At 52.2% G+C, this 26128-nt stretch overlaps 5 protein-coding genes across 5 annotated transcripts; 3 read left to right on the top strand and 2 right to left on the bottom strand.

Moving 5' to 3' along the window:
* Positions 1-70: 70 nt before the first annotated feature.
* On the bottom strand, positions 71-1596 carry BBA_02521 (hydrolase, alpha/beta fold family; the record flags this gene model as incomplete). The annotated part of the gene is made up of 6 exons (XM_008597618.1): positions 71-334; positions 388-502; positions 555-669; positions 721-856; positions 906-989; positions 1048-1596. 6 exons carry the CDS (start codon positions 1594-1596, stop codon positions 71-73), a joined length of 1263 nt encoding a protein of 420 aa, XP_008595840.1.
* A 3481-nt stretch (positions 1597-5077) lies between these two features.
* On the top strand, positions 5078-7112 carry BBA_02520 (CTD kinase subunit alpha; the record flags this gene model as incomplete). The annotated part of the gene is made up of 2 exons (XM_008597617.1): positions 5078-6768; positions 6893-7112. The coding sequence occupies 2 exons, from the start codon at positions 5078-5080 to the stop codon at positions 7110-7112; spliced, it is 1911 nt and encodes a 636-aa protein (XP_008595839.1).
* Positions 7113-10070: 2958 nt separating this feature from the next.
* On the top strand, positions 10071-14519 carry BBA_02519 (kelch repeat-containing protein; the record flags this gene model as incomplete). Its single annotated transcript, XM_008597616.1, has 2 exons — positions 10071-10337; positions 10431-14519. 2 exons carry the CDS (start codon positions 10071-10073, stop codon positions 14517-14519), a joined length of 4356 nt encoding a protein of 1451 aa, XP_008595838.1.
* A 1086-nt stretch (positions 14520-15605) lies between these two features.
* BBA_02518 (RecF/RecN/SMC N terminal domain-containing protein) lies at positions 15606-19136 on the bottom strand (the record flags this gene model as incomplete). The annotated part of the gene is made up of 3 exons (XM_008597615.1): positions 15606-15978; positions 16075-16810; positions 16982-19136. The coding sequence occupies 3 exons, from the start codon at positions 19134-19136 to the stop codon at positions 15606-15608; spliced, it is 3264 nt and encodes a 1087-aa protein (XP_008595837.1).
* A 2473-nt stretch (positions 19137-21609) lies between these two features.
* BBA_02517 (BR serine/threonine-protein kinase) lies at positions 21610-25273 on the top strand (the record flags this gene model as incomplete). The annotated part of the gene is made up of 3 exons (XM_008597614.1): positions 21610-22250; positions 22277-24993; positions 25047-25273. The coding sequence occupies 3 exons, from the start codon at positions 21610-21612 to the stop codon at positions 25271-25273; spliced, it is 3585 nt and encodes a 1194-aa protein (XP_008595836.1).
* Between the last annotated feature and the right edge of the window lie 855 nt (positions 25274-26128).

The raw sequence follows: 26128 nt of genomic DNA, 5'->3' as shown, positions 1-26128 counted from the left end.
TGTGATGATTCCTCAAAGAGTCCGGCGAGAAATGGATGGTAAAAGCTCCTACAATTATCGAGTCTAATTGTTACATTTGCGGGACATACAGTCTTCGTCGCATAGGGTCGAAAGCGATGGGCCCTTGGTCGCCCTGCGCATCTTTTGTTGGCTTGGCCGAGTCAAAGTCAACCTCAAAGGCCATGTGGTTCAAAAAGTTGTTGACGGGCTTGGTCAACCACCTTGTACCACCCCACTCGAACCAACATAGGTGCCCGCCGAGTGATGTCGTTAGCAGGATGGTGTTGGGGTTCTGGCGAAATTCTTGGTACGGGAGTGCAGCACCGACTGCAATCTATGCCATCATGTTAGCCTACAGCCGGCGCAGGCTGTCGTGCGGAAACGTACAGGATCGTCCTTGGCATTGACAGCCAAAAAAGGTATTCTGATGGACAAGACCGAATCGCAGGAAGAGGCGTCACGGTAGTACGCAGATTCGGTGGGGTATCCCCAGGTTGGACATCTGTCACTTGTTACTACTTGTATTGGCGGTTGCGGAACAGCCAGCGACTTACTGAACCTCTCTATCGAAATCATGCAGATAGGTGATGCGCTTGATAGCCTCCAAGTCGAGATTTGTGTGCTTCTTGATCTCCTCTTTGTGGTTGGCAATGAGTTGCTTCATCGAAGCTAGATTTCCCCATTAGTTTGATGATATTTTGGAAGATGTGGCCGACTTACAGCCCATGACCCTCAGATAAAGCTCCCTTCCGATAAAAGTGCTCTGCATAAGCTTACTGGCACAATCCAGGTTGAACGGGTTTGAGCAGACAACAGCGGCTTTGAGAACGCAGCTTTCGCCCTCTTCAGCGCAATACTATGTGAGGGTCAGCAGCTTCCTGCATGGAAAGACTAAAAAAACTCACGTTTGTCATCATGTTGGCACCAAGGGAGAAACCAAGGCCAAACAGAGGTCTATTGGGAAACTTTTCGCGTAGCCACTTGATTGTCTGGATAGAAGCGATGTCAGCAGACGAGCTCGCGAGCCAAGGGTGAAGCATCCATTACCTGTCTCACGTCCCATGTGGCGCGAGCATTGTACAGTACGCCACTAGTGATTTTGCTTCTGGCGCATCCTCTAGAGTTGACGACGCAGGCCTCCCAGCCTCCTTGGCCAAGCAGCGGCGCGATGGTGTGTCGGAGGTAGATCTCGTGAGAGCCGCCAGAGAGGCCGTGCAATACGACCACCATGGGCCTCGCGTCATCGGACCCCAGATTCTTCTCCTCCTCCTCTGTGAAATACACAGTGCGGTGCGGGAGCGTGGGGTCGCTTTCTTCAAAGGGCTCGACAGCAAAGTCGACAGCATACGACCCCTTGTACGTGTCGTGGTCTGCGTCAAACAAGCGCCGACGGTAAAAGACCTGGGGTCCACTGGGCTTCGTCGCCGTCCACATGGTCTGGACGTGGCCATTGAACAACAGCGGGTTCAGATGGCAGGGCGGCGTGGTTGCCTCGCAGATTTTGAGTAGGTCGGTGTCCTTGCCATCCTTTTGCTTGATGGCTCTCGGTGCTGGTGAATGAGTAAACTCAATTTTGGCTTTTCCAAACCACTCCATTGCGAATGGGCTTTGCGGGTGGTGTCAGCGCCGATACGGCTTTCTTGGCCACCGATGAGAGAGAGAAAAGACGGTTCAAACTGTGAATTGAAGACAAAAATTTGAAAGGCTGGAAACTTCCTAAATTAAAGTCGGGATGACGCGGGGCGTTGGCTGGCTGTGCAACGTACGGAGGTCTCGGCTGCCAGACGCTAACGAGATTTACTATCTAACAAAGCCAAAGCATTTCCATGTGAACAAGACTGGGCGACATGTCTCTATATATTTAGATCCACCGGGGTAATATACAGTTATGGACAAACTCCCGTTGCGCCGACTTGCGCATAAACTTGTTGCAGAATCGCAAGTTGGAACCCCGTCGGCCATCCAGAATCTCAGACTGCCCTGAATCCGATCCTGAGCCCCGCCGCTTTTAGCCTGAGCCGTGACTGAGCACCGAAAATTCGCTTCCTTGCAGGCAAAATTGTATGGCTTCTTCAAGGTACCCTCATTGATTTATGCCTATGTACTTATCATATATTCAGAGTACAAGGTCGCGCAGTTGATTTCATAGAGATTCTTAGAAAGGCCTCTGGCTACAGTTAAGTGCACATCCAACAGCTTCCTATATATGCCCCAGAAGATTATGGTTGATATATTCTTAACGCATCATATTGCCGGAGGACACTAAGCGCGAATGCAGAACGGTGAAGGCTGCATGCTTTATTTCACTTCCATGTCAACGGTCAAGGGGCTTGTCTTCATAATGAGGTTCGCCGCAGCACCATGACGTTCCTAATCTGAGTCGCTAATATAAACAAGATGACCTAAGTCTACCATGCGTTTGCCATCACATGCAGGATCTAACTGAAGTGGTGAGTGCAGAACTTGCATGAATCGCGCGCTTCTCGTTGTGCTCTGACTGAGCTGTGGCTGAGCTTGGGTTGATCCGAGCCAGAGCAAGAGCGGCAATATCACTAGTCCTAATTAGTCCAAGTATCCCGGCACGGGGATTTAGCCAACGCCGTAGCCGACTTTCGTGCCTTTTTCATTCTGAAGCTTGGCCGCCTGGCTCTTAGATTTGGCTATCTACCTATCGATATGAACAGCAAATAGCAGACTAATCAAATTTATTACAGGTTTGAGCTTGCGGTCCGTAGTTTGCAGTCTACTTAATCAGCCATGTAGCCATTCGCTGTCTGACCAAGCGCTATCATCTTGCTGACTTTGCATCACGTGACTTTTGCTGCCCACTCTCTGGCCAGCCTCTCCATCGCTGCGCACAAGCATCAAGCATTCTCCTCAGCACGCCCGTCATGATTCATCACATCCCAGCCTGCCTCATGGGGAGACGACAACTGGAACCGTACTAAACGGACAGAGCGAACGAGGAAAGAAATTTTTGAGGACTTTTCATATATCGGCTTCAGCCTTGCGTGCGACGCTTCTGCAAATATGGGAGGCTGCGCTGATTGCCAGCTCCAGGAGGGACGCCCGCCTAAAATGCATTCGCGACCAGGGTGATACTTTTGAACAATGGGGGATGTTCTTCAACGTCGATAGGCTATTCGACCACCATCAAGCATCGACGGTAACCCATTGTTATGACGGCTATTCGCCCCCAGCCGCGCCAGCGACCGCAGGGTATATTTACTCGCCACCATCATCGCCATGAGCATCACGACGGCAATCCTTGCGCAGCCCTCAGTGCACCCTGCTCTTGAAACGCTTGGTTACAATGTTACATACGACTTTGTACGGCCTCATCGCCGTGGCAGACTCTATTGCGCGCCGGCGCGAGCTTTTTCTATGGCGGATATATATATATATGCTGCTCAATTTTTCACACAATCAACGGGAATGCTTGGGAGGTCACAAGCTATTAGCGATTTGAGCCTCAGAATACTTCTTGCACGGCAACAAAACGCTGCTAGTCGAACGAAAAATCGTCACGGAACTGCTGCCTCTAAGTGCCGCCGCGCTTCGTGGAGGGGGGGAGGAAAGTGGGTTGGAATCGGTCTCGTAAATTTGATCTATCAGGGTCAACTTGTAGTGCGCAATGCTTTCATTGCTTTTGTTGAAGCTGTCCTGGCGACAATTGCGCCGTCTGACAGGACATCTGACTGCTCATCACCCGGCAGATCCTGCAGTCTCCGGTGGATGATGAGCCGGCCGGCCACCATCAACCTCGGGCATGTTCGAGTGCATACTGGACTTCAGATTAATCGAAGCTGGCCAGTAGCCAATTTTGTTGGCCTAAGCTCGGCCGGATAAGCAAGAGAGGGATGATGGGCTTAGGAGGCTAGCCGTGTTGCTGCAGCCCGCCACATGTCATAGCTATGCAATGGCTACCTAGGTATGCGTGGTGTTGCGGCAACACATCGTTTCTAGAAAGAGCAGGAACATGGTCATGCCTCAGCTGCCAAATACATTGACACAGCACGGCTTCAGTCACCGCCTGGCGGTTACGTGGCTGATGACTGTGGAGTGTCTTGGTCCGGCTAAGGTGCGGCCATTTATCAGCTCGGGGGGGAACAACAGCACTAAAAATTCATCAGTCTGGCGTGCACCACCCAAAGGCACCCACTCCACCACCACAGCTTCTGCGTCGCGACGCCTCGGAGATGCTGCCATGGAAGAAATCGGTGGACACCGCGACCATCGAGACAGGTCTCGGTCGAGTCGACACTTGAGAGATCCGGACCGCTCAAATTCTCCTCGTCGTTCTCGTCATAACCCCGACGACAGCACGTCCCGTACCCGCGCCAACGAGGCGCGGCCAGATTCAAGCCACCAACATCACCGCCCCCGCGATCGCAGTAGGGACAGGAACAGATCCCATCCTACCGACAATTCGCGCCCATCGGCTCAATCCGACGACTTAATCCCCCGCTTCCGCGAGAAGCAAGCTCATGCTGTCGGGCAAGAAAGTCGGCAACATCACAGCCGTACTCGCAGCCGCAGTCGAAGCCGAGACAACAGACGACGCAGCCGCTCGCCATCATCAACCAAGCGCCATCGAACCCGCAGCAAGAGCCCCCGCCGAAAGCGGTCGCGACGAGAGCACAGCCCATCAGGAGGGAGACGTGAAGGAGGCTCCCACTCTACATCGAAGCGCCGCCATCGCTCTTCAGACGGCAGGAAGTCGGGATCTTCACGCAAACACGGCGACTCTCGTCACTCTCCAGAGCCGTTTCAAAGCAGCAGCCGCAGATCAAGGCGTGATTCATTGACCAGGTCGCCCCGACAACCTGCCCGAGACTCTCATCGCGGATCGAGGGAATCCAGGCACCCACATCAAAACGACCGCCATCGATCTAGAAGCCGATCACCAGCTTCTCATAGCCATCATTCACACCGTCAGAGCTCAGTTCCGAGCGACATTGCTGGTGTCGAGGCTTCAAGGACATTTGTAGCCGAAAGAGACCAGTCAACGAGGCAGTCGAAAGTATCAGATCCGAGGAACAGAAGTAATCCATCGAAACCGATTCAAGAAGACGAAATGAATCCACGGCACAGTCGAGGGGGCTCCAACACTCACTACAGGGACCAGAATGGCTATAAAAAGTCGCCACATTATCGGGATTCACTATCTCCCAGTCGTCGTATCAGCCGCAATGAGCCAATTTCGCACGATCATGGTGGACAGGACAGTCGGCATGGGCCGCCTACTGGACCAAACTCCGCAAGATCACCGCCTTTCGACCCCCCGTCCGGCCCCAGTAACCGAGGGCCACGCGCTGGTTTTCGAGGTGGCTCATTCGCCGGTCGTGGAGCTCATCGAAACCCTCCATCACGGGGAAGCCAGTGGGATCTCAACAGTTCTCGCGGCGGCGAGCAGCGGCAAGGGAGCAATGGTGAGAATGATGAAACGACTGCCATGGATATTGACAGCAACGATCTCGACAACAAAGCATTCGACAGAGTGCGGGACGAACGAGGACACGACAGAAGTGAGCGATCCCGGCAAGATGCTCCTAAAGGGCCATCGGCGCAGACAAGCTCCCCCTCCAAGTTTAGCTTTGCTTTCAAGCCATCCAAGGCCCCTCCATCAGGTCCCAAGCCCGAGATATCACAAAAGTTTAACGCCCCCGCTCCAAAGAAGGAAATTCAGCCAAAAGATGGCAAGAATGAGCCCCCGCCAGGCGCACCCACACAGCCACTGTTCGATCGAAAGCCTCCCGAGGGTCCCAAAATGGCACCAAGAATGCGCAAAGTTATGAAGAAGATGCAACGGCCGAAGCCAAGACCCACTCTACCGCCACACTTGGTTGCATCAGAGTCTGTCTTTTTTCGCAAGCCAGGAAATGAGTCAGTTGTTGGTTCTGGTACGTACGGCAAGGTTTTCAAGGGTTTGAATGTATACACAAAGGGGCAAGTGGCTTTGAAGCGAATTCGAATGGAAGGAGAGCGGGACGGATTTCCCGTGACTGCGGTCAGAGAGATCAAACTGCTTCAGTCACTACGCCATCAGAACATTGTCAATCTTCAAGAAGTCATGGTCGAGAAGAACGACTGCTTCATGGTTTTTGAGTACCTGTCTCATGATTTGACTGGTCTGCTCAACCACCCTCACTTCAAGCTGGAGCCGCCGCAGAAAAAGCATCTAGCCAAGCAACTGTTTGAAGGACTCGACTACCTCCACGTGAGAGGTGTGCTGCACAGAGACATCAAGGCAGCAAACATCCTCGTGAGCAGTGACGGCATCCTCAAAATTGCTGACTTTGGTCTCGCCCGTTTTTACGCCAAGCGACACCAGCTCGACTACACGAACCGCGTCATCACAATATGGTACCGATCTCCCGAGCTGTTGTTGGGCGAGACGCAGTACACTGCTGCCGTTGACATTTGGAGCGCCGCCTGCGTCATGATGGAGATTTTCGTGCAGAAGCCCATCTTTGCTGGTGACGGTACGGAGTTGAGCCAGTTAGACAAGATCTACAACGTGCTAGGCACACCGAATCGATATGACTGGCCCGGTCTCGTGGACATGGCCTGGTTCGAGCTGCTGCGACCGACGGCGAAGCGGAGAAGCATGTTTGCTGAGATGTTTAGTGCAGAGCTCACGCCGGCGGCATACGAGCTCACACAGTCGATGTTTTTGTACGATCCAGCAAAGCGACCGACGGCAGGTGAAGTGCTGGCTCATCCGTATTTTACAACGGAAGAGCCACTGCCTAAGCAGGCCACAGAGTGAGTTTCTCTTTTTTTTTTCTGTGTGTGTGTGTGTGTGTCTTTTGGGGATTTCCGTCCAAAGCCTTGCCATCTGACCCCCTACTCCTACACAAGATGATGCTAACTGGAGACCCTTGCACAGACTTGCGAATATCGGTGGTGACTGGCACGAGTTTGAATCGAAAGCGCTGCGCAAGGAAAACGAGCGTCGCGAGCGTGAAGCTCGGCGCGTGGCCAAGAACCCCGTACCGACTGCGGCGCCCACCAACCACGGTCAGGAAAGAAAACGCGGCACAGATGGCGACGAAGGCGCTCGGGACGCTAAGCGTGTCCACGTCGAGGAGTCGGCCCCTGCGGCGTGAGAAGTCTTGGAAATGCAAAAAAGAAGAGAGAAAGCAAATGGGCGCATCAAAGGGTTGACATTTCTCGTAGTTGGTGTTTTGGGTGGCTTGGTTCTACTTTCCATTTATTCTTTCCTCTCATACAATTTTGTATGTCCATAAGCTCGGTCATTCCCTTCTCTCTTTTTTCTTTTCTGTTTGGCAGTACTTGATCGGGGGAGCATTATTTTACGTTTCCTTGGAAGGTTAGTATACTCGCTGTATCATATCGTCGGCATATCGTCGGATTTAGAACCTAAACCCGTGGCCCGGGACAAGTGAGCCTCAATGACACATTGGCGATGCTTTCGCCGTTTGCCTACCAGAAAGGAAGCCTATAAAATGCCTTGCTGTCCCGGAGATGGTGTGGTGCGTGCGGTTACGAGTGAGGTTTTGTTGTATTCACGAAACGCGAGGGTCGGAAACGTGGGGGGTTGACGGTACGTGTGTACTACTTTGATGTTTTGCAATGCGATGGATGAGCAAGTCGAGCCATGCTTATTCTGCCATGGCATCGAAATGCAGCGTCTCAAAGTTGTTTGTTGGTCCAGGGCCAGGTTCGCCACGGGCTGGTGTGGCAATAGGAGTTGGCGTGGCCAGGCAAACAGCATGAAGATGGGAATGGGACAGTTCGCAGTATTTACAAGGTGGGCAGCGACTTAGTTGAACGAGGTAATATCCGTATTACTCAATCATATTGCGGCGGGAAACGGATATGGGCAGGCCGTGTGCGAGGTCGCTCAAGAGTCTGGTGTGGCATGAGCCCCCTAGCATACGGCACCGCGCTGACGAATCAATTCATCAGCGCGAATGGTTGGGATTGCACGCGACAAAGAGAGATGAGAGGCAAGGAAATGAGCTCGTGAGTCTTTGTTTAGTGTTTAGCATCGAACGTAAAATTTCCATGAAAGCAAGCCGTCCCGGGGCGGGGATAGACAGATGAGACGTGAAACTATGACGGATGATCATCCGCGATAGACAATGCTTTCGTCTGATGCTGAACGTTCTGCTCTGCTCCGTAGTGATGTAGCATATGAAAAAGGAGATTTTAGGCCAAAGGTGCGCCGTGGCTTGTTGTCTCGTGGGAGGGAGGCTGCCAGCACTGAGCTTGGATGGGTGAAAACGGAAGTGGATCGGCGCCGCCCCTCTAGCCAGCCCCCTTTGATTTCGCGGGCTGGGACGGCGCACAAACTGTAAATACCAGTAATCATGGAGGTAGGCCGTACATTGGTAGGTATGTTGGCATTTAAGTACCAGCGCGGATTTGCGGGTGCGGCCCAGCGGCCCACCGATGGCGCCCTGCACCTGAGGCTGGTACCTGCCTACGAGCCGGGGTCGGGTACTGCAGTACCGATGCTTTAAACGTCATCTAGAGTTGCAGCATCACCTCGTGGTTGTCGCCGGCAGAAAATAGCGGTCATCGAGCATAGATAGGGCCTGTAGCTTTTGTCGCTGCCAAGTGGCTTTGGCAAAAGAACCTCGAGGTATGTAACCTTACTAATAAAAGGTAAGGTAGGTAGATACAGTTTTCCCCCACAGTGCGCCATGTTGCCGACTGGCACTCGAAACCCAGCCACTTGACGTCTTGATAATATGACGCCATGCTTGTTATAACCAGCAAGGAAAAACAACAAGGATCTCCGGGGCTCGGCACCAAGTCTGCAGGAACGAAAGAAAATAAAAAGGAGGTTGTCTAAATTTCTGCGTAGAATATTCCTGGTGTATTAACTTGCTTGCTGCTTGCCAACCCCTAAAAGCCCCTGACAGCCAACGCCGCCGCCAAAGAAAGGGTGAGGGCAAGCTGTGATTGGTCAAGAAGCCGCCTCTTTGTGCTGCATACAGCTGGCCAAGGAGCATCTAAATATGGACACTGGGCTGGGCGAATGTTGGACAAGTAGCAATACCAGTTATCTGTAATACCTAGGCAAAAATACAATGTTGTACTCACCTGACGCTTGGGGCTTGCAGTCAACCGAGTTCATAGGTAGGTAGGTTGTCAAGAGATGATTCTCTGTAAATCACGGCCATAAGACTCCGTATCTGAGTAGGTAGACAGACGCCCTCCACTGTAACAACCACTAAGTAATGTGCGCTCAGGGCAGCCAAGTACGCTGGAACCGCCCCCGAAACATGAGAAACAGGGGCTCGTCAACTAAATGCAGCGCTACCTACGGATACAGTGGGTCCATCTAACCAGTACCTTGTGTTCATGTCTTCCTTCCCCAGCATCATCCAAAGCGTCCGCCGTTACGGTTCACAGGTCTCCTTTTGCGCCTTTGATCGCCGCTTTGTCGCTTCCAACGCCCTCGCATTCAATCAACAATTGATCCATCGATTGATTCCTTTTCCCGAATTCTCACTCGCCTACACCCTACCGTTCCACCACCTCGTTTGCTCACCACAACTTGCGACGCTGTGACATCTCCATTTCGACTCCTCTTCTCTCCTCCCCCGGCTCTTGCTAGTCGCAACACCCAACCCCTCTGCCCTCTAGCATTCTTACCCCCCAGCCGCCAGGAGGGAAAAAAAAAAGACAGGCGACAACCACTTTCTTCCTCATCAACCCCCCCGACCAATCGCCCTCTCACCCACGCACACCCCTAGACTTTTCCAGCCATCTCCAAACTCGAGTCCTCTCGCCTTTTTGTCTTGTTCGGTACCGCAACTCGACTTCCTCCTTCCGACTTGACGCCACAGCTATTCGCGCGCGCGCAAATCTGTCCGTCTTCCCCTGGCTCCAACCATCACCTCGATTGCCAGCGCCGTCGTTACACAACTTCGCTCTGCCGACTGCACAACCGCATCTCACTCTCGCTTCGACCCTTTCATTCGACTGCATGCTTGTCTGTCCTCTCCTTTCAATCGCCATCGAATCGCTTATCACCGTTGCGCCGACTTTCCTCACTCGATTGCCCGCCGGCGCGCGGCCCCTGATTGATCATGGCATTTCTCTTCAAATCAAAGAAGAACCAGGATCGCGCGCTGTCTAGCCGTGATGGCAATGCTCCCCCGACAGCCATGGCCGGCACCAATGCCCGCATCCAAAATGACAAGCACAGAGCCACGCCCACCGGCAGCCTAAATTCTTTGGAAAATGATGCCGTCACAACCCCCGAGCGTCAGGTCACCTCTGCTCACAGCCGTCGCGGCGGCAGTGTCGATACTAATAATAATAATGCCCTGGGGAACCCTTCTAGCGACGCTCCAGTAAGTGCAATTGCCTTTTTCCCCCCAATTGCTCCGTTGCGGCTGCGCCAAAAGCCATCTTCAGAATGTTAATGCTCCATGTCTCCGATGCAGCCTCGCACCGGCCCCCCACCCGCAAATCCAAATGCTTCTCTATATCCTTGGTCGCAACGCCGAATCACATACACGACGCCAAATTCTAGTCCCTTTCCTCGATATGGCGCCGCCGTCAATAGCGCCTCTTCCAAAGAAGGCGACATCTACATGATGGGTGGCCTGATTGGTAGCTCCACCGTCAAAGGTGATCTCTGGATGATTGAGGCCGGAGGCAGCATGTCCTGCTATCCTCTTTCTACCACCGCCGAGGGTCCCGGTCCCAGGGTTGGTCACTCTAGTCTGCTCGTTGGCAATGCCTTCATCGTCTACGGCGGCGACACCAAGATTGAGGATTCCGATGTTCTTGACGAGACCCTCTATCTACTCAACACATCAACTCGACACTGGTCAAGGGCTCTGCCGGCCGGCCCCCGCCCCTCTGGTCGCTACGGCCACTCGCTGAACATTCTGGGCTCCAAGATCTACATATTTGGCGGCCAAGTCGAAGGCTATTTCATGAATGATCTGTCTGCCTTTGACTTGAACCAGCTGCAGATGGCCAACAACCGCTGGGAAATTTTACTCCAGTCTGACGCTTCCCCCAGCATTCCTGCTGCTCGAACAAATCACACCGTCATCACCTACAACGACAAAATGTACCTCTTCGGTGGTACCAACGGCTTCGAATGGTTTAACGATGTTTGGTGTTACGACCCACAAGTCAACAAGTGGTCTCAGCTCGACTGCATTGGCTACATTCCCTCTCGCCGTGAAGGCCATGCTGCCGCACTCGTCGACGATGTCATGTATGTATTTGGAGGCAGAACTGAGGAGGGCACCGACTTGGGCGATCTCGCCGCCTTTCGAATTTCTCTCCGACGCTGGTACACCTTCCAAAATATGGGCCCGTCACCCTCGCCTCGATCAGGTCACAGTATGACCACTGTTGGCAAGTCCATTGCTGTACTTGGCGGTGAACCTAGCACTGCTGCATCTACCGTCAATGATCTTGGTATCCTTTATGTCTTGGATACGACTAAGATTCGCTATCCCGCCGATGCTCAGCAGAACTCCATTCGTGCCGCTCAAGCTACTCGGCCGAGCCTTGAGACCGCCAGTCGCCAGGCCCCAGGTACCGCCAATACGGGGCAAGATCCCAAGCGAATCACACAAGGCGCAGGTGCAGTGGCTGGTGCAGCCGCCGCCGCCGCCGCCGCAGCTACCACCAACGGACAAGCCCCCATCTCGAGTCCCGATTCGAACCGCTCTCTCAACCCGACAAGCCCCGAACCTCAAGGCCCAGTTGGCGCGGGATCAAAGTTGCCTCGACCAGCCCCTCCGCCAGCCGTCTCACCCCCACCGGCGCCTGCTGCCGCCAAATCGCCTATAGAGCCCTCTTCTCTTGGGCGGGTGCGTGGCGCATCAGTCGATCGCCCTGGACCTGCCTCGCCAAAACCTGCCTCCGTCGAAGCTTCTTCACGGCAACTTGGCGCAGATCCTGAAGGTCCTCACGCTACCGCTGTGAACGGTCAACGATCGCCTCCATCTGGCTCAAGAGCAGCTAACGCTGCCGAAAAAGCTCGCTCCCCTCGCCCGTCACAAGGCTCCATCGACAGCACATTAGAATCATCGCGAGCCAATCGCCCGGCATCGCCGCCACCCCCCAACCGACAAGGTGGCAGCTTGGTGTCTCGCCGTTCATCCGGACGCAACTCGCAGACTGTTGCCTTGCTCAAGGAACTCGACGCTGCACGAAACAAGAATGCTTGGTATGCCTCCGAACTTGAGCTGGCTAGAAAGGGTGGCTATGTTCCAAACAGTTCTAGTCCGGCCTTGGACAAGTCCTCGGAAACCTTCGACGACGAAGACAGGCCTCTCATTGAGGCTTTGCTGGCCATGCGAACTGAACTCGCCAACGTGCAAAGCTCTGTCGACAAGCAAGCTGTCCTTGCCGCCAAGCAAATTGCTGAAGCAGAAAGACAACGAGATGCTGCCATTCAGGAGGCCGTGTATGCCAAAGCCAAAGTGGCAGCATATACCGGCGGCAGCGCGGCCAGCACCCCGCAACTCGATGGTGAGCGTGACGAAGTTGGCCGCTCGGATGGTATCAGCAGGAAGCTCGCGACGGCACTCCACCTGCAAAAAGACCAGCAAGCCCGGATCGAGAGTCTGAGGTCAGAACTAGAAGCTGAGAGACGGGCTCGCCAGTTAGCCGACGAGACTTCCGTTGCCGCTGAGAAGCGCCTCGCCCATCTTGAAGCTTACAAGCAGCAAACCTCTGCTGAAGTCGAGCGCCTAAAGTCTGAACTACATTTGTCACAGCGAGAAGCTCGTGAACACTCTGTTTCCTGCTCTGACGCGGTATCCGCCTTGGCTCTACTCAAGGCCGAAAAGGAGGAAATAACGACCAAGTACAACGACGCTGTGGGGACTTCAAAAACCCACGACGAGACCTTTACGTCTCTGCGAGCAGCCATGAAAGCTTCAGAAGATGGCAAGTCACATGTAGAAAAGAAATTGGCGGAAGAGCGCACCGCTCGAGAGAAGCTCGAGATCAAGTTCAACAAGCTCAAGGTCGAGCACGAAGCCCGCACAGCCGAGCTAGTCGCCTCCACTCAGAGGTTACGCGACGCCGAGGAGCTGGCTGAGAAGCACGCAAACGAAGCCAGAACACATCGTGCGGTCGTCCTCTCTGGGCTCGACAAGATCACCCTCCGTGACTCGCCCAAGTCGACCAGTGGCGATCCCGAGCGAATCGCGGCTCTGCAGAGTCAGATTACCAGCGCCAACGCAATGGTTAAGAAGTACCAACAGGAGCTTGATGCCGCTGCTGATAAGCTTCGCAGTGCCGAGGAGCGCATTGCCGGTTTGGAACAGTACCAGGAGCAGTCCAGTCGTGAAGGTGTTTCAATCAGACGACAACTTCAGGCTGCCCTGAGGGAAACCCAGAGCCTTCAAGCCGCTCACTCCGACGTCAAGAACCAGCTTGCTGCCCAGCAACTCGAGACAAATGCCATGACTGTGCAGCACACTGCGCTCAAGGACATTCTCAATGAGCGCGGCATAAGCCCCACGGCCGCTGTGCGCAGCCGAGGACTTGCCAGCCCGCGCACAACTTCACCCGAGCAGACGCGTCTGCGTGAACTCGAAGTCCAATTAGCCAACTCGCATGCTTCCCACGAAGAGACGAAACAAGCCTTTGCTGTGCAAGCCCAAAATTCCGAATCTGCTTATCGTGAGAAGCTTTCTCAACTCGAGAACGACTACCAAGCTGCTGTACATTACGTCAAGGGTACTGAGAAGATGCTGAAGCAAATGAAGGAACAGCTGCAGCGGTACAAAACAGAGAATGCTCGTCTCAAGACAGACATGGAAGCGATGGAGGATCGTTTACAAAATGGTGAAAGCAATGGTCGATCTCTCGAAGCGCCCGCTGGGTGGGAGACTGAAAAGCACGATCTTGAGCAAAGGATCGAAGCTCTACAAGAAGAGCTCCGTACTTCTGGCTCCCAGCTGGAAAAGAAGTACGCAGGCGTGCAAAGAGAGCTTGCCGATTTGCAAAAGGATAAGGAGCAGACCTCGAAGCAGCTGGCGACACATGTCAAGGATCTGGACCAATTGCGGTCCGAAAACGCCCTGCTTGAGCAGCGCGCCACCGATGCCGAGCAGAAAGTATCTCTGTTGCTCGATCAAGTGGAGCACTCGGTTGACAGCTACCGCCGCCGCAGCCGACAGCCCAACATGACACCCGTCGAGGCGGGTAGCGCGAATGGTCTTGGCGGCTTGGGCCACGCGCGCCAGGAGAGTTCGGAGATCGAGAGCGTGTACGGCGGCGGTGGTGGCGGCGGTAATGGTGCTCACAGCAGCGTGGACGACCGCAACAGTGCCGCCCTCGACAATCTTGCCAGCGAACTCGAGACGCTACGCACCCACTGGGAGGCTACCAACAAGAACTACCGTCTGAGCACCAACTTTGACTTTGACCCGCCGGCCGACCTGAAGAAGGACGAAGACGGCATGGCCAGCGCGGGGCTCAGCGAGAGCTTGGCTGACTGGCGCAAGAAGCTGGACGCGGAGGAGAACGCCGACGGACGCAAGTCAAAGTAACGACACAAAAGATATTAGGAAGGAAAGCTGGAGGGCTCTTGAGACCTCTTCTTCCTGTGCAGTAACGAGTCAAGGGTTCTCAGTTTTTTTTTTCGCCGTCTCCTATACTTGAGAGACGCGCTACGTATTCATGAACGCATATACCCGCTGCTTTCATTTACTGGTCTTTGCTGGATAAAATACTTTTGGGATGGTTTTGTTTTTCTTGGCGAGGATGTTTTTATAAGCCACTTTTGTGCATTTATTTCTTTGCTGTTGGTTTTTTTTCTCTTCTACTCCGACTTTGTCCCCTGGGGTTCGATTATTGAGAACATGTGGATTCGTTTCTTTTTTGGAATGTCTATTCAAGAAGAAGTGAGGGAACACGTAAGAATGTTTTATGTTGGAAAGAAGCTTACAAAAAAGAAGGGACAGGTAGAGATCTGGTCTGTTCTGACCTTGTTGTACTGTTGAACATGCTCGTTTGTCCATATTGAGCAGTAAAAGGAGAGAGGCTACAATTCTGTCGTCGCGATTTTGCTTCTATTTTTTTTTTTTTTTGTATTCTTTTTCTATTCAATTCTCTGTTACTGGTCTTTTTTTTGTATCGTTGTATGTGCTGTTCCTTACCATTTTACGGTTTTCTTCAAGTTCTTACCTTGTACAATGACAAAAGATGCTACAATACTTCCTTAGTAGATTGTGTTTTTTTCATCGTTGCGTGACTAAACCTGATGACTGACTCTACACACATTTGCCCTTCGAACCAACACACAGTCGTGGTCTCTCTCCTCGTCGTGGCGAATCAAGCAGAACAGAACAGCCCACACAATGGTGGATGCTGCAAAAAAAAAGAGAGAGACCGTCATGATATAGCGTCTCGATGCATCTTTACGCTCTGCAAGTTCATGTTAAAGTAATGTATGGGTTGACCCGTAAAGTCCAAATTACGCGCCAAAGAACACATGCATTCACTCCAAAGTCAAGACCCCCCAAGAATATGACCTTTTCCCCACGCCTAATTCAAAATCCAAAAAATTCCCTTGCAGCGCAACTCCTCCCTGCCCTATATTTCAAATCACACTACTACAACAGACACACGGATCCTCACGCCCCTGCCGCTGCCATGCCGCGCATGACGGCCAGACACCGATTAAAGTCGAGCTTGCCGCCGTCGCGGGGCATAAACTCGCCGCTTGCGATGCAAAGTATACGCATCTTGGGGTCGTAGCGCAGACCGGGAAGCAGCTTGGGTGTGATGAGAAAGTACTGGCTCGTGTGCTCGCGGCAAGCAATCTCCACCATGCGCTCGTGCATCATGCGTTCGTTGCGCGGGTCCATGCCCTGATTGATCTCGTCAACGACGCGAAAGGGCGACTGCGCCAGCGACTGCAGCGCCATGAGGAAGAAGATGGTCGACACGGCCCGCTCGCCGCCAGACTGCCGGTGTGCTGTGAGCTGCTGGAGGGTTTCGCTTTCGCTAAAGGACACGCGCGTGTGTTAGCAATGTATCAAACCGCCCAGATATGGAAGAAGAAAACAAAAAGAGCGAGTGCGACCAAGGTTTGGCACATACCGAAAGCGAACCATGATATTCAAAGCCCACTGCTCAAAGTCCTCGTCCTTGTGGACGCGCACTTCGCCCGAGCAGCTGATTTGTTCAAAGTTGTACGCAAACGCGCTGTTTATCTGAGCAATCAGCTCATCCAGCTTGGGCTCAAACTTGGCCATGAGCGAGTCTTGAGCAGCTGCCATCTCCGCCACCTTTGCATTGACGCCTTCCACCTTGCGTCGGAGCCGCTCAATGTCCTGCGCGCGCCTCTCAAACTCCTGCAGAATGTCAGGGTTGGACGTGTGTATTAGCTCGAGTTGTGCCCTTTCCGCCTCAATCTCTATCTCAACGTCACGCTCCGTCTTGCCCTCGGCCAGATCCTGGAGGTATGAGCGGCGGTCCGCGTTCTCCAGGAGCAGGTCCTGTGTCATCTTGGACATCTGTTTACCAATGGCGCGTGCTTGCTCGGCGACCTGGGTAACCTCTTCCAGTTTTGCCTTCTCGGCCTCGAGTCGTTTGACAATTTCAGAATTATGCTTTTTGAGACCATTGACGTCGGACATGGCTTCGATAGAGCGAATCTTGGTCTCGACATACTCCCGATGAGCCTCCCTCATGTCCTCCAGAGAAGCCGCGTGGCGCATCGCAGCGTTGCACTTGGCCATGACAAGTTTGTCCAAGTCATATTGAGCCGCATACATGCGATTTCGAATCACCTCCATCATCTGTGTACTCTCCTCTCTTCGGCGCTCCTCGGCCTCTGTTACAGTATTAGCAACAATCATAACTTGACGTCTTATTAAGACTTGCCGATCTTCTCCGGCAATGACTGCCACTTTTGGTACTCCCTTTGAAGGGCGCTCTTTTCGTTTCTCAAATCGTCCTGGTACTCAGTTAGTTACAGAGGGACTTCTCCCCAACGCAGGTGAACGCACAATTTTGGCGTTGATGGCCTCTTTCTTCCCTGAGAGAGCCGCCCGTTGCTGAACTAGGTCAGCATTTCGAGCCTTGAGTGCCTGAAATTCCGCCTCTGCCTCTCCGAGTTGACGAGTCAATTCCGTCTTTTCTTGCGTATCGACAGTTTGTGAGGTCCAGAATCGTCCGGGATTAATATACTTGCTGATAGCGGTCATCGCCTTGCCGCCGTATTCTTTGCGCCGACGAAGGGTAAACAGGTGCCTGCCAGCCGCCCATTGGGAGACGCTACCACTATTTGCTAGCCTGTTGTATTGTGCATTGTCGTGTTCCTCGAGAGCGATACCTGACTGATGAAGTTTCTTTTCTGAACAAAGCATTGCAAGCACGGGGTCGGGTCCTTCCAGATAATCGATAGCGAAACCGTCAAGACCAAGGTCGACGGCGTCCTGCCGCGATATGGGGGGCTGAAAGGTATCCAGAGAGTGAACGTTGGTACGTATGACAACCGAGAGACTCATGACACGATAAAGCTGATCGGTCAATTTCTTGAAGTCGTTGCGCGTCTGGGCCGTGAAACATAGAAAGTCGTCCATCTGTAGTAGAGACTGGACCTGGGATGAGAAACGTTCATCTTTAATTGAGCAGCTTATCATTGGCGGGCCAAACACCTCTTTTTCAAATCCGCTCATGTGCTCTTGTATCCATTCCCAGCCTCGCGCCACTTCAGGAAATGCCTTCTTCAGCATGCTCAATTGTTGGCCTTGTTGCGTGTCGAATAACTTCAGCGAGGATTCCAAAGTGCGCATCCGTTCTCTCGGAACCCGCCCCTGATCTTTCAGATTGTTCAATTCTAACCCGACTTCGCGGTCCATGGTTTCCAGGTCGCGTAGGTTGTGCTCCTCGGCGCGGATCTTCCGGTTCCACTCGCTTGCGTTAAACTCGCCTGGGCGATTGTTCAGATCGGCTTGCAACGATGTTAGTCTGGCTCGCGCAGCAGAAACCTCCTTTTTTCTTGTGTCAAACTGTTTCCGCTCAACAGTCATCTTGCTATCAAAGACATCCATCGCAACCTGTGCGTCTTTGATTTGTTGTTCAAGGGAATCCGAAATGTCGTGACATCGGTCGAGAGCCCTTGCCTTGGCGTGCAAAGCAGACGTGACCTTGTCTAGATACGCCTCTTTTCTGTTCACAGCCTGCAGCGATGGTCCGCTCTCAGTTTCAAGTCGCTCCAAAGACTGCTGGGCCTTCTTCTTGCGCTCTTTGGCCTCCTGCCAACGTTTCCGCGCTTCTTGATATTTGGCCAAGACTTTTACAATTTTCAAGTCTTCTAGCCGTTTTTGAATCTCTTCACGTTCTCGAAATCGGTCAACATCAGCTTGCAACCCCTCTTGGCGGGCCTCTAGATTTTCGAGTATGGCTACGTCATGTTGACTGTTCTCCGTAAGATCCTTCTTTTCTTTGAAAATTTCTCGAAGCTTGCTTTGCCAGAGAAGCATTTCTTCCGGAGCCGCTGCGCGAATCGTCTCGTGGAGCAGTTCCACGGGCGTCGAAGCAGCAAATTCGACCACTCGCTCCTGAGGCAGGAACTGGCAGAGGTTGTCGACTTGAATCTTTAGGGACTTGATAAGATCCTGAATCTTCTTGTGCGTGGTCTCCTTGCCGTTCAACCACCATTTTTGAGTGTTCTGATCTCGACGAATCTGGACTTTGACAACGTAGTTGTGGCGGTCGGTTGGCTTCCTTTGCAGCTCAATTTCGATAGTTGCCTTTTCTCTGCCGTGCTTGACAAATTCCTTGATCGAGCCGGCACGGCCCAGATGCTTTGGACTGTAGCCCAGTCCCAGACAGATGGCGCAGACGAGCGAGCTCTTGCCAGTACCGTTGGGACCAATGACCATGTTCAAGTACGGGCCAGGGAAGAACTCTGCCTTCTCATACGTTACAAAGTTTTGTACAGCGACACGCACAATAGAGCCAGGCTGAAAATCATCCATATTGACGGACTGCAACGCGCCATTCGTACGGCTTGGGCCACCGTTGACTTCATATTGCGGCAGGAGCGTCGATCGTCGGGGTCGCTTCGGGGGCTCGGGCGTGTTGGCATTGTCCTCGTCAGTCTCATTGTCAGATTCAAGGCGACGCCTCCTTCGAGACCTGACCGATGACATTGCTTGGAAGAGCGCTTTATGCGCTGGCTAAGGCGATTTTGCCAGACAGGTTGGGCTGTGTTAACGGTGGATGTGGGCACGTCGACGCGCCACACGCGTTTGCGAGCTGCACTTAAAGAGACCCCACCAAAAGTGCGAAGCTGACGTGACGGCCTGGCAGAACGAACCGTGAAAACCGAGTTTAGTTACTAGTTATCTAAATACAATTTTTTCGGGATATTCATTGGTATACAATTGTACTTCTACAATTTTTTTGGTGCTACTTGGGACAAATTCAGGTTGCACCCTAGGCTGGCTCGATATAGCTGTCATGACACTAGTTAACGAGACACTCAAGAAAGGCTCTAAAGACGTGTCGTACCACAATTTACGTTTATTATATTCGTGCTCACCCTTATCAGGTATCTCTGTGGCCATAGACACAATAAAAGGTGTGTAAGTTGAAATATGTCGGAGATAAAAAAGCAGAGACAGTTGAAAGCCTCGAAGAGGCAAAAATATTGATGCGTGATCTGGGAATCGAACCCAGGGCTCCCCGACGTTGCGGATGGCAACGGAGAATTTTACCACTAAACCAATCACGCTGATCTAGTTCGTTGGAAACGGGGCTGTTAATTGAATACAAGAGCGCTGCGTGCTATTGAATTAGCAGAAGTATAAGAGATAACAGATCCGGAGCGTTCTTTGAAAGAATGTAATTTGTCCGCGCTGTGAATATAACACCCGTCTTTAAATGAGATAACAGACGTAGCGTACTGTCAAAGAGACATGAACACAAGACTATGTTCAAAATTTCTAAACCGAATCACTGTAGACCAAGTATTTTGAAAACATACAGGCAGCTATATCGAATTGATGTGCGCAAGCATCGGCAATAAAATGGCGCTATGTTGAAAATATGTACGCTTCAATGTTGGTCCCGAACATAGGCAAGCTCAAGCAAGCAAGACAAATCAAGTATACAAGAAAGACCAGTTCATACTAAAGCTGTAGCCCTAAGTGAGGCTTTGGGCCTTGTGATGCACGCCTCTACAGGGTGGACGAACTCCCAGGACTTACCCGAGCGATCAATTTGTCGACCAAGGCATCGGTTCCCGCACCCAGATGTTCAAGTCTCGTGACAGTCACCCATCTGCAACATGCACATAACTATATTGGGCAGGTCTCAGCTTGGTGTACTCGCAATGGAAGCTACAAGCTACAGCAGGATAGTGTTAGCGTTTAGTGTCGAGCAGATATTACTTGCGCCGTCGCGCGTGGCGGCTAATTGAGATCAAGACCTCCGTGACGACAAAGACGGGATATTTGAAGATTAACGAAGATGAGCTGAAGTGCTAAATAGTTGATTTAGAAATTATAATAATAATTCGCTGGCTGAAAAGACTTGCTCGGCACGGTGCACAGAGGGTGTGGCCCTGCAATTTCAGGGCGTGTGGAGAATGATGGATGTTGATGATGGCTACTGTCGTCCACATGAGCTAGAACATCTCCATGGCAGCATTGTTTTGGTCAGAGACAACAACGAGGTAGGCAAAGAGCGACCAGGAAGCAACGTACTTTTTATCTTGGCTTGCTTAGTGTGTAGCATAGGCGAGGCATGCTGCAGCACAGAATTGGCCAGGATGGTCAGGCCGTTGGAATGCGGCGAGATGGCTCGGTCTGTCCTTCCTTGGAGACGCATGATAATACCACGGGCGTCGACTACCGCAGAAGCATTACAGAGAAGCTCGGACTAGCAGCCAGGTCATTCGATGGGCGGTCAAATTCCATTCCAGAGGCGCAACACGGACGCGCCAGCGAATGAGCCTCCCTTGAAGATGTGGCACGCCCAAGACCTGGGCAGCCCACAACACCATGCTCTATCTACTCCGTACCGTGTTGACTATCGCCACCACTCCAAGTAAACATTGCATTCCTGAACTTTCAGAGCCGCTCACTTTTTTGGGCGGCTGGCACGTTTTGCCTTTGCCGGCAAGCTCGAAATTGTCCGCTTTGATTGATTTGGAGCACAAACACAGCTGTTTTTCGCTCCGCTTAATCCGCTCGTCTCCTCAGTCGCTATCCTGCCGGTCCAGCCCTCCTCCGTTTGTGGCATTCCCTCCTCCTTGTTCCCTTTTCCTTCTTCATCCACCTAATCGCAACGGTGCATGGCTGAACTTTTCCTCTTCTACCGGTCCTCATTCTTGGACTTTTTGATTTCATCCTCTTTCTCTACTCTTAATTTGGCTTTGCAACTGCTTTCTCACCGATTCTCTCTTACACGCTCAACGCCCCTCGAGACCAACGTTTGCTCGCTACCATTACCTCTTACAACACATCACTACAGCTGCCGTTTGCACGCCTTTGACACGGAAAAATCTTTTTGACGCGGATCATCAGCACCGACAGATTCCGAGCTTGATTCCTCTATTTATCCGACTATTTCTCGCCGGTATTATGTTCTAGCTTCTCTTACCAATATCGAAACGAAGAAATGGCTGAGGCCGCTGTATCTGTCACCCGCTCGCCGTTGGCCGAAGCGACCTATCGCATCAACTCACCAATTACTCACGCAGACCAATCGTTAATCAAAGCTCGAAATCAAAGAAATGAATATCAGACGGCCAACCAAGCCGTCGCTCAACACCCTACGCGACAGGTGCAGTCTCCCATTGTCAATCAAGTTGCTCCAGACCCGCGCGTCTCTGCCATCATGAACGAGCACCAGACAAGTGAAGCGGACAAACGCATGTCACAAGCCTCGTACGCATCCACCTCGAGTAGCCGCAGTAAGCGGAACTACAAAACCCATATCGGTCCATGGCAACTTGGTCGCACTTTGGGCAAGGGTTCTTCCGCCCGTGTGCGACTCTGTCGCCACAACATCACCAACCAGCTTGCAGCTGTCAAGATTGTCAACCGCCGAATGGCCTATTTGGTTCAGGACAGCAGTTTAGCCGCCCTAAGCAAATATGATAGCCATCTTCCCGAGCCTTCAGATGGCCAAATGCGCGTTCCCATGGCCATCGAGCGAGAAGTAGCCATCCTCAAGCTTATTGAGCACCCAAACATTATGAAGCTCTACGATATCTGGGAGAATCGCTCTGAAATGCAAGTTGGCAAATACACGATAGTGTAATTCAAAACTGACATTGATGTAGTTATCTTATCCTCGAATATATCGACCAAGGCGACCTCTTCACATTCATCAACACCAAAGGCCGTCTTTCAGAACAAGTTGCGATATTCTTCTTCCGACAGATGATCAGTGCAATTGCTTATTGCCACTCATTCAATGTCTGCCATCGTGACTTGAAGCCCGAAAACATTCTCATCACCGCGGATCTGCAGATCAAGATTGCCGACTTTGGTATGGCCGCACTTCACCAGACGGCCACGCACCAGCTTGCAACCGCCTGCGGCAGCCCTCACTATGCTGCACCGGAGCTCCTTAAGAACAGACAGTACCGAGGTGACAAGGCCGACATCTGGAGCATGGGCGTTATTCTCTACGCCATGCTTTCGGCAACACTCCCCTTTGACGATCCTGACTTGCGTGTCATGATGGGCAAGACAAAGAAGGGGGTGTACGAAATGCCTAAGCATCTTAGTCCCGAAGCTGAAGATCTTATTCGTCGCATGTTACAAGTCAACCCCGAACGTCGTATCAACCTGCAGGATATATGGAATCACCCCCTCGTCCAGAAGTACAGCTACCAAGATGATTTTGGTGACCTCACTAGCCAGCTTCAGGGCAAGGGGTTCAAGTACCATCCGATTCCTCGCAATGAGATTGACCCTCAGCTACTACGGCAACTTCGATCCATGTGGCACATGTTCAGTGAGCAAGAACTCTCGCTCAAGTTGACTTGTGAACAGCCAAACGACCAAAAAGCCTTCTACTGGCTGCTTCACGACTATCGGGACAAGCAACTCGAAGACTTTAAGCCAGAGCTGGCTCACTCTATGAGCGACTACCATCACATGAAGCCTTCCATCTGGAAGAAGCGCGTGTCAACGTGTCAATTCTCGCAGCCTCGTGCAAACGGACACGGCCGCTCCATCTCCCGCTTTACAGTTATATCAAACGCCGCCGAAAACGACAACGCCACGATCGTCAGCTATGACCCGTATAGATCAAATGGTAGACTGCAGCACTGCGAATCTCAAGTCAGTCATGCCAAGGTCGTTGTTCATCGTGACACTGTCGCATCTCCAGCTGCCCAGGCGCGAGCTGTAAGCGTCGCCAATGCAACCGCGCGTCGTGTCAGAGCCAACTCGACAAAAAGCTCTGCAACTGCCAAGCTCGAATCCTCCAAGGGCTCCATGAATTCTCTCTGCAGCCGCCAGGGGACACCGTCACGCGGCGGCCCCAGCCTTCGACACAAGCGTGCCGTCGATTTCAGCCACGTGCGCAAGCGCTCGAACTCGGCCTCAAAGGTGCAAAGTGCTGGCCGTCGCCCCGGAACGTCATCTTCCAGTATTAATGAAGATGTGGCCCCTCTTCGCCGCCTGCGAGAACATACACCGGCTGTGCCCAAGGTGCCTACCGTTTATAAGCGCCCTCAGTCCGACGGTCCTCTGGTAGTGAAGAATGCTTCAGCGCTCTTCCGCGATGAGCTTCGCAATTTTAGCAACGACATTGCTCGCAACTGTGACGAAGCTTTCAGAAGCTCTTTGATTGACGACGAGTCTGTCATAAGCGAGGGCGACAAGAAGAATCGCGACTCAACACCGTTTTCTTACACAACCGCAAGCCCATCCGTAGCCACCGAAGCCACCGAATTCTCGACCAAATCCTGGCAGCATCGCCCGTTACCTCCTCTACCTGCCGAGGATGGCACATTTAGCGACGCAAGTACTGCAGCTGACTCACGACCCAGCTCAGGAGAGGGCTATGGAAGCGGCAGTGAATACGTGATGGATGGTACTGTACAAAGGGCTGTTGCCCTTTCCATTCCTCGCCAAGTCCAAGTTGATAGACGAAGCGTTTCTGCACCCGCTTCCAATCCCAATGGCAAGAAGACAAATGTGCTTCCATCTATCAATGAGAACTCTGGTACCAACAACATTTCTAATGACAAGTGGCGCATTGTATCAGCACCTCAAGCGACCTCGAGGAAGATGAATGGATCGACTGGTGATTTTGAGTACCTGAACAAGACCGAGAATACCATCCGTATGGTGGTGGATTCTCCTGCTAGTCAGGATGGTCTCAAGGCAGCTGAGGTGCCTGTTGTCAAGAGAAAGCTGACAAAAGAAGAGTTGGGACGCAAGCTTCACCTGCACATTGCATACAATGCGGATCGAGCCGTTGAAGCTGGACCTCCCTCGGCATCGGATGAGCCTATGAGTGGTGGTGGCGTTCGCAAGATGAAATCATGGTTCAGACGTGTTTCGAAGACGGATTCCGAACCAGAGACGGGTGCTCCGAGCCCGGAGAGCCTGAAGTCGCCCGCCATATCGCAGGAGCCACAGTCAGCCTCAACGGATGGGTCCTCGAAGAAGCGCGCATTTAGTTTCTCTTTTTGGAAAAATGGTCGCGGGCAAGAACATGCTACCAGCGTGGATGGCGAAGACGCCGAAAATGAGCGGCCTTTGTCTACCAGCAGCCGGAATCACAGAAAGAGCTCCGCTGTTGCAACTCTAAAGAGCTCTGGATCAGGAGCGCAGCGCAGCATTGAGGTCAAGCAAAACTGGTTGACACGCCTCTTCCGGGTCAAGCCCGCAACGAGCTATATGTGCATGAACCTGTCCCGCAGAAAAGCGCGACAGGAAGTGGCAAGTCTTCTCCGCGAGTGGCGACGGTACGGTATTCGCGACATGCAGGTGGACAAGCAGCGCAACATTATCTTTGCACGAGTTGCAGCTAAGAACTGTGAGTGCATCATATCTGTGTCAAACTTTGGTTTTGTACTAATCAAGTCAAAGATCTCAACATCAAGGAGGTTGCGATTGCTGCCGAGGTGGTGACGGTGATTGAGCACGGGAAGCGCCAGCCACTCAGCATTGTCCGATTTACACAGGAACGCGGAGCGGCGAGCAGTTTCCATCGGGTTGTGGACACTATTCGAATTGTGTTTGACGACCGCAACCTAGTGGTGACGGATCGCAACAAGCAGAAAATGATGATCAGGACTCTGACGTCTGCCAACTAAGCGTCTACCAATTTAGCGCCCTTGTCGAAAGTGTTTAAGTCTTGATGGACTCTGGAGCAACGTTCTTTTTTCTTTCCACGGCGTATGGCGCAAGTCCCGAGAGAGGGCAACCACACATACAATTTTCCTCAGCTCTTTCTTCTTTCTCTTTCAGCTTCTTTCAGCTTGGTCTTTTCTTCTTTCACATTATAGAGTTGAAGTCGTTTTCCCCGACTTGGTCCTCGAAGCTAGTAATCAATGGGCGGAGGAGCATCATAGCTTGGTGTAGCCTTGGAAAGCTAACAGTCAAACGTTTTACTTGTTACTTTGTGTTGGATTTGTGAATTGGCTCAAAGCCACTGCATCACTGTTTTGTACTTGCTGACTTTGCTTTCGATTGTTGTTAAAGGTCGCTGGATGAGACAAATGGAGAAAGGTCGCTTGACTGAATTACATAATACGGCGTTCAACTGGTAGTATGCATCAATAAAAGCTGTTGAAACGGAGGACTATAAAGTTACGAAAGACTTTGAAAGATTTTATAGCACGTATATATGTGTGTGTGAGTGTGTGTGTGTGTGTGTGTGTGTGTGTGTGTGTGTGCGACCCTTGCGAAGGACGAAGCAAGCGATCTGCTGCGGCGCGATGCGCGATGGGGCAAGTATCGATAGGCAGCCAGCTGGGAATTTGCCATGTAATGATGTGAGTTAAAAGAAGTTTGGGGGGGGGGGGCGTTGCATATCACGAATGAAGTACTAAAAGTAGTACCGCGTTGGCATGCAATACATACTATGAAATCTGCACGAGAATGGAGCCGAACACGCAAGTTCTCGCAAAACGTATCGACAAACAAGAGAAAGTTTATAGAAAAAAGCC

Source organism: Beauveria bassiana (genome assembly GCF_000280675.1).
Source record: "Beauveria bassiana ARSEF 2860 unplaced genomic scaffold BBA_S00005, whole genome shotgun sequence".
Classification (NCBI taxonomy): Eukaryota; Fungi; Ascomycota; class Sordariomycetes; order Hypocreales; family Cordycipitaceae; genus Beauveria; species Beauveria bassiana.
Note: the sequence above shows the minus strand (reverse complement) of the source record. Positions and strands in the feature narration are given on the sequence as shown.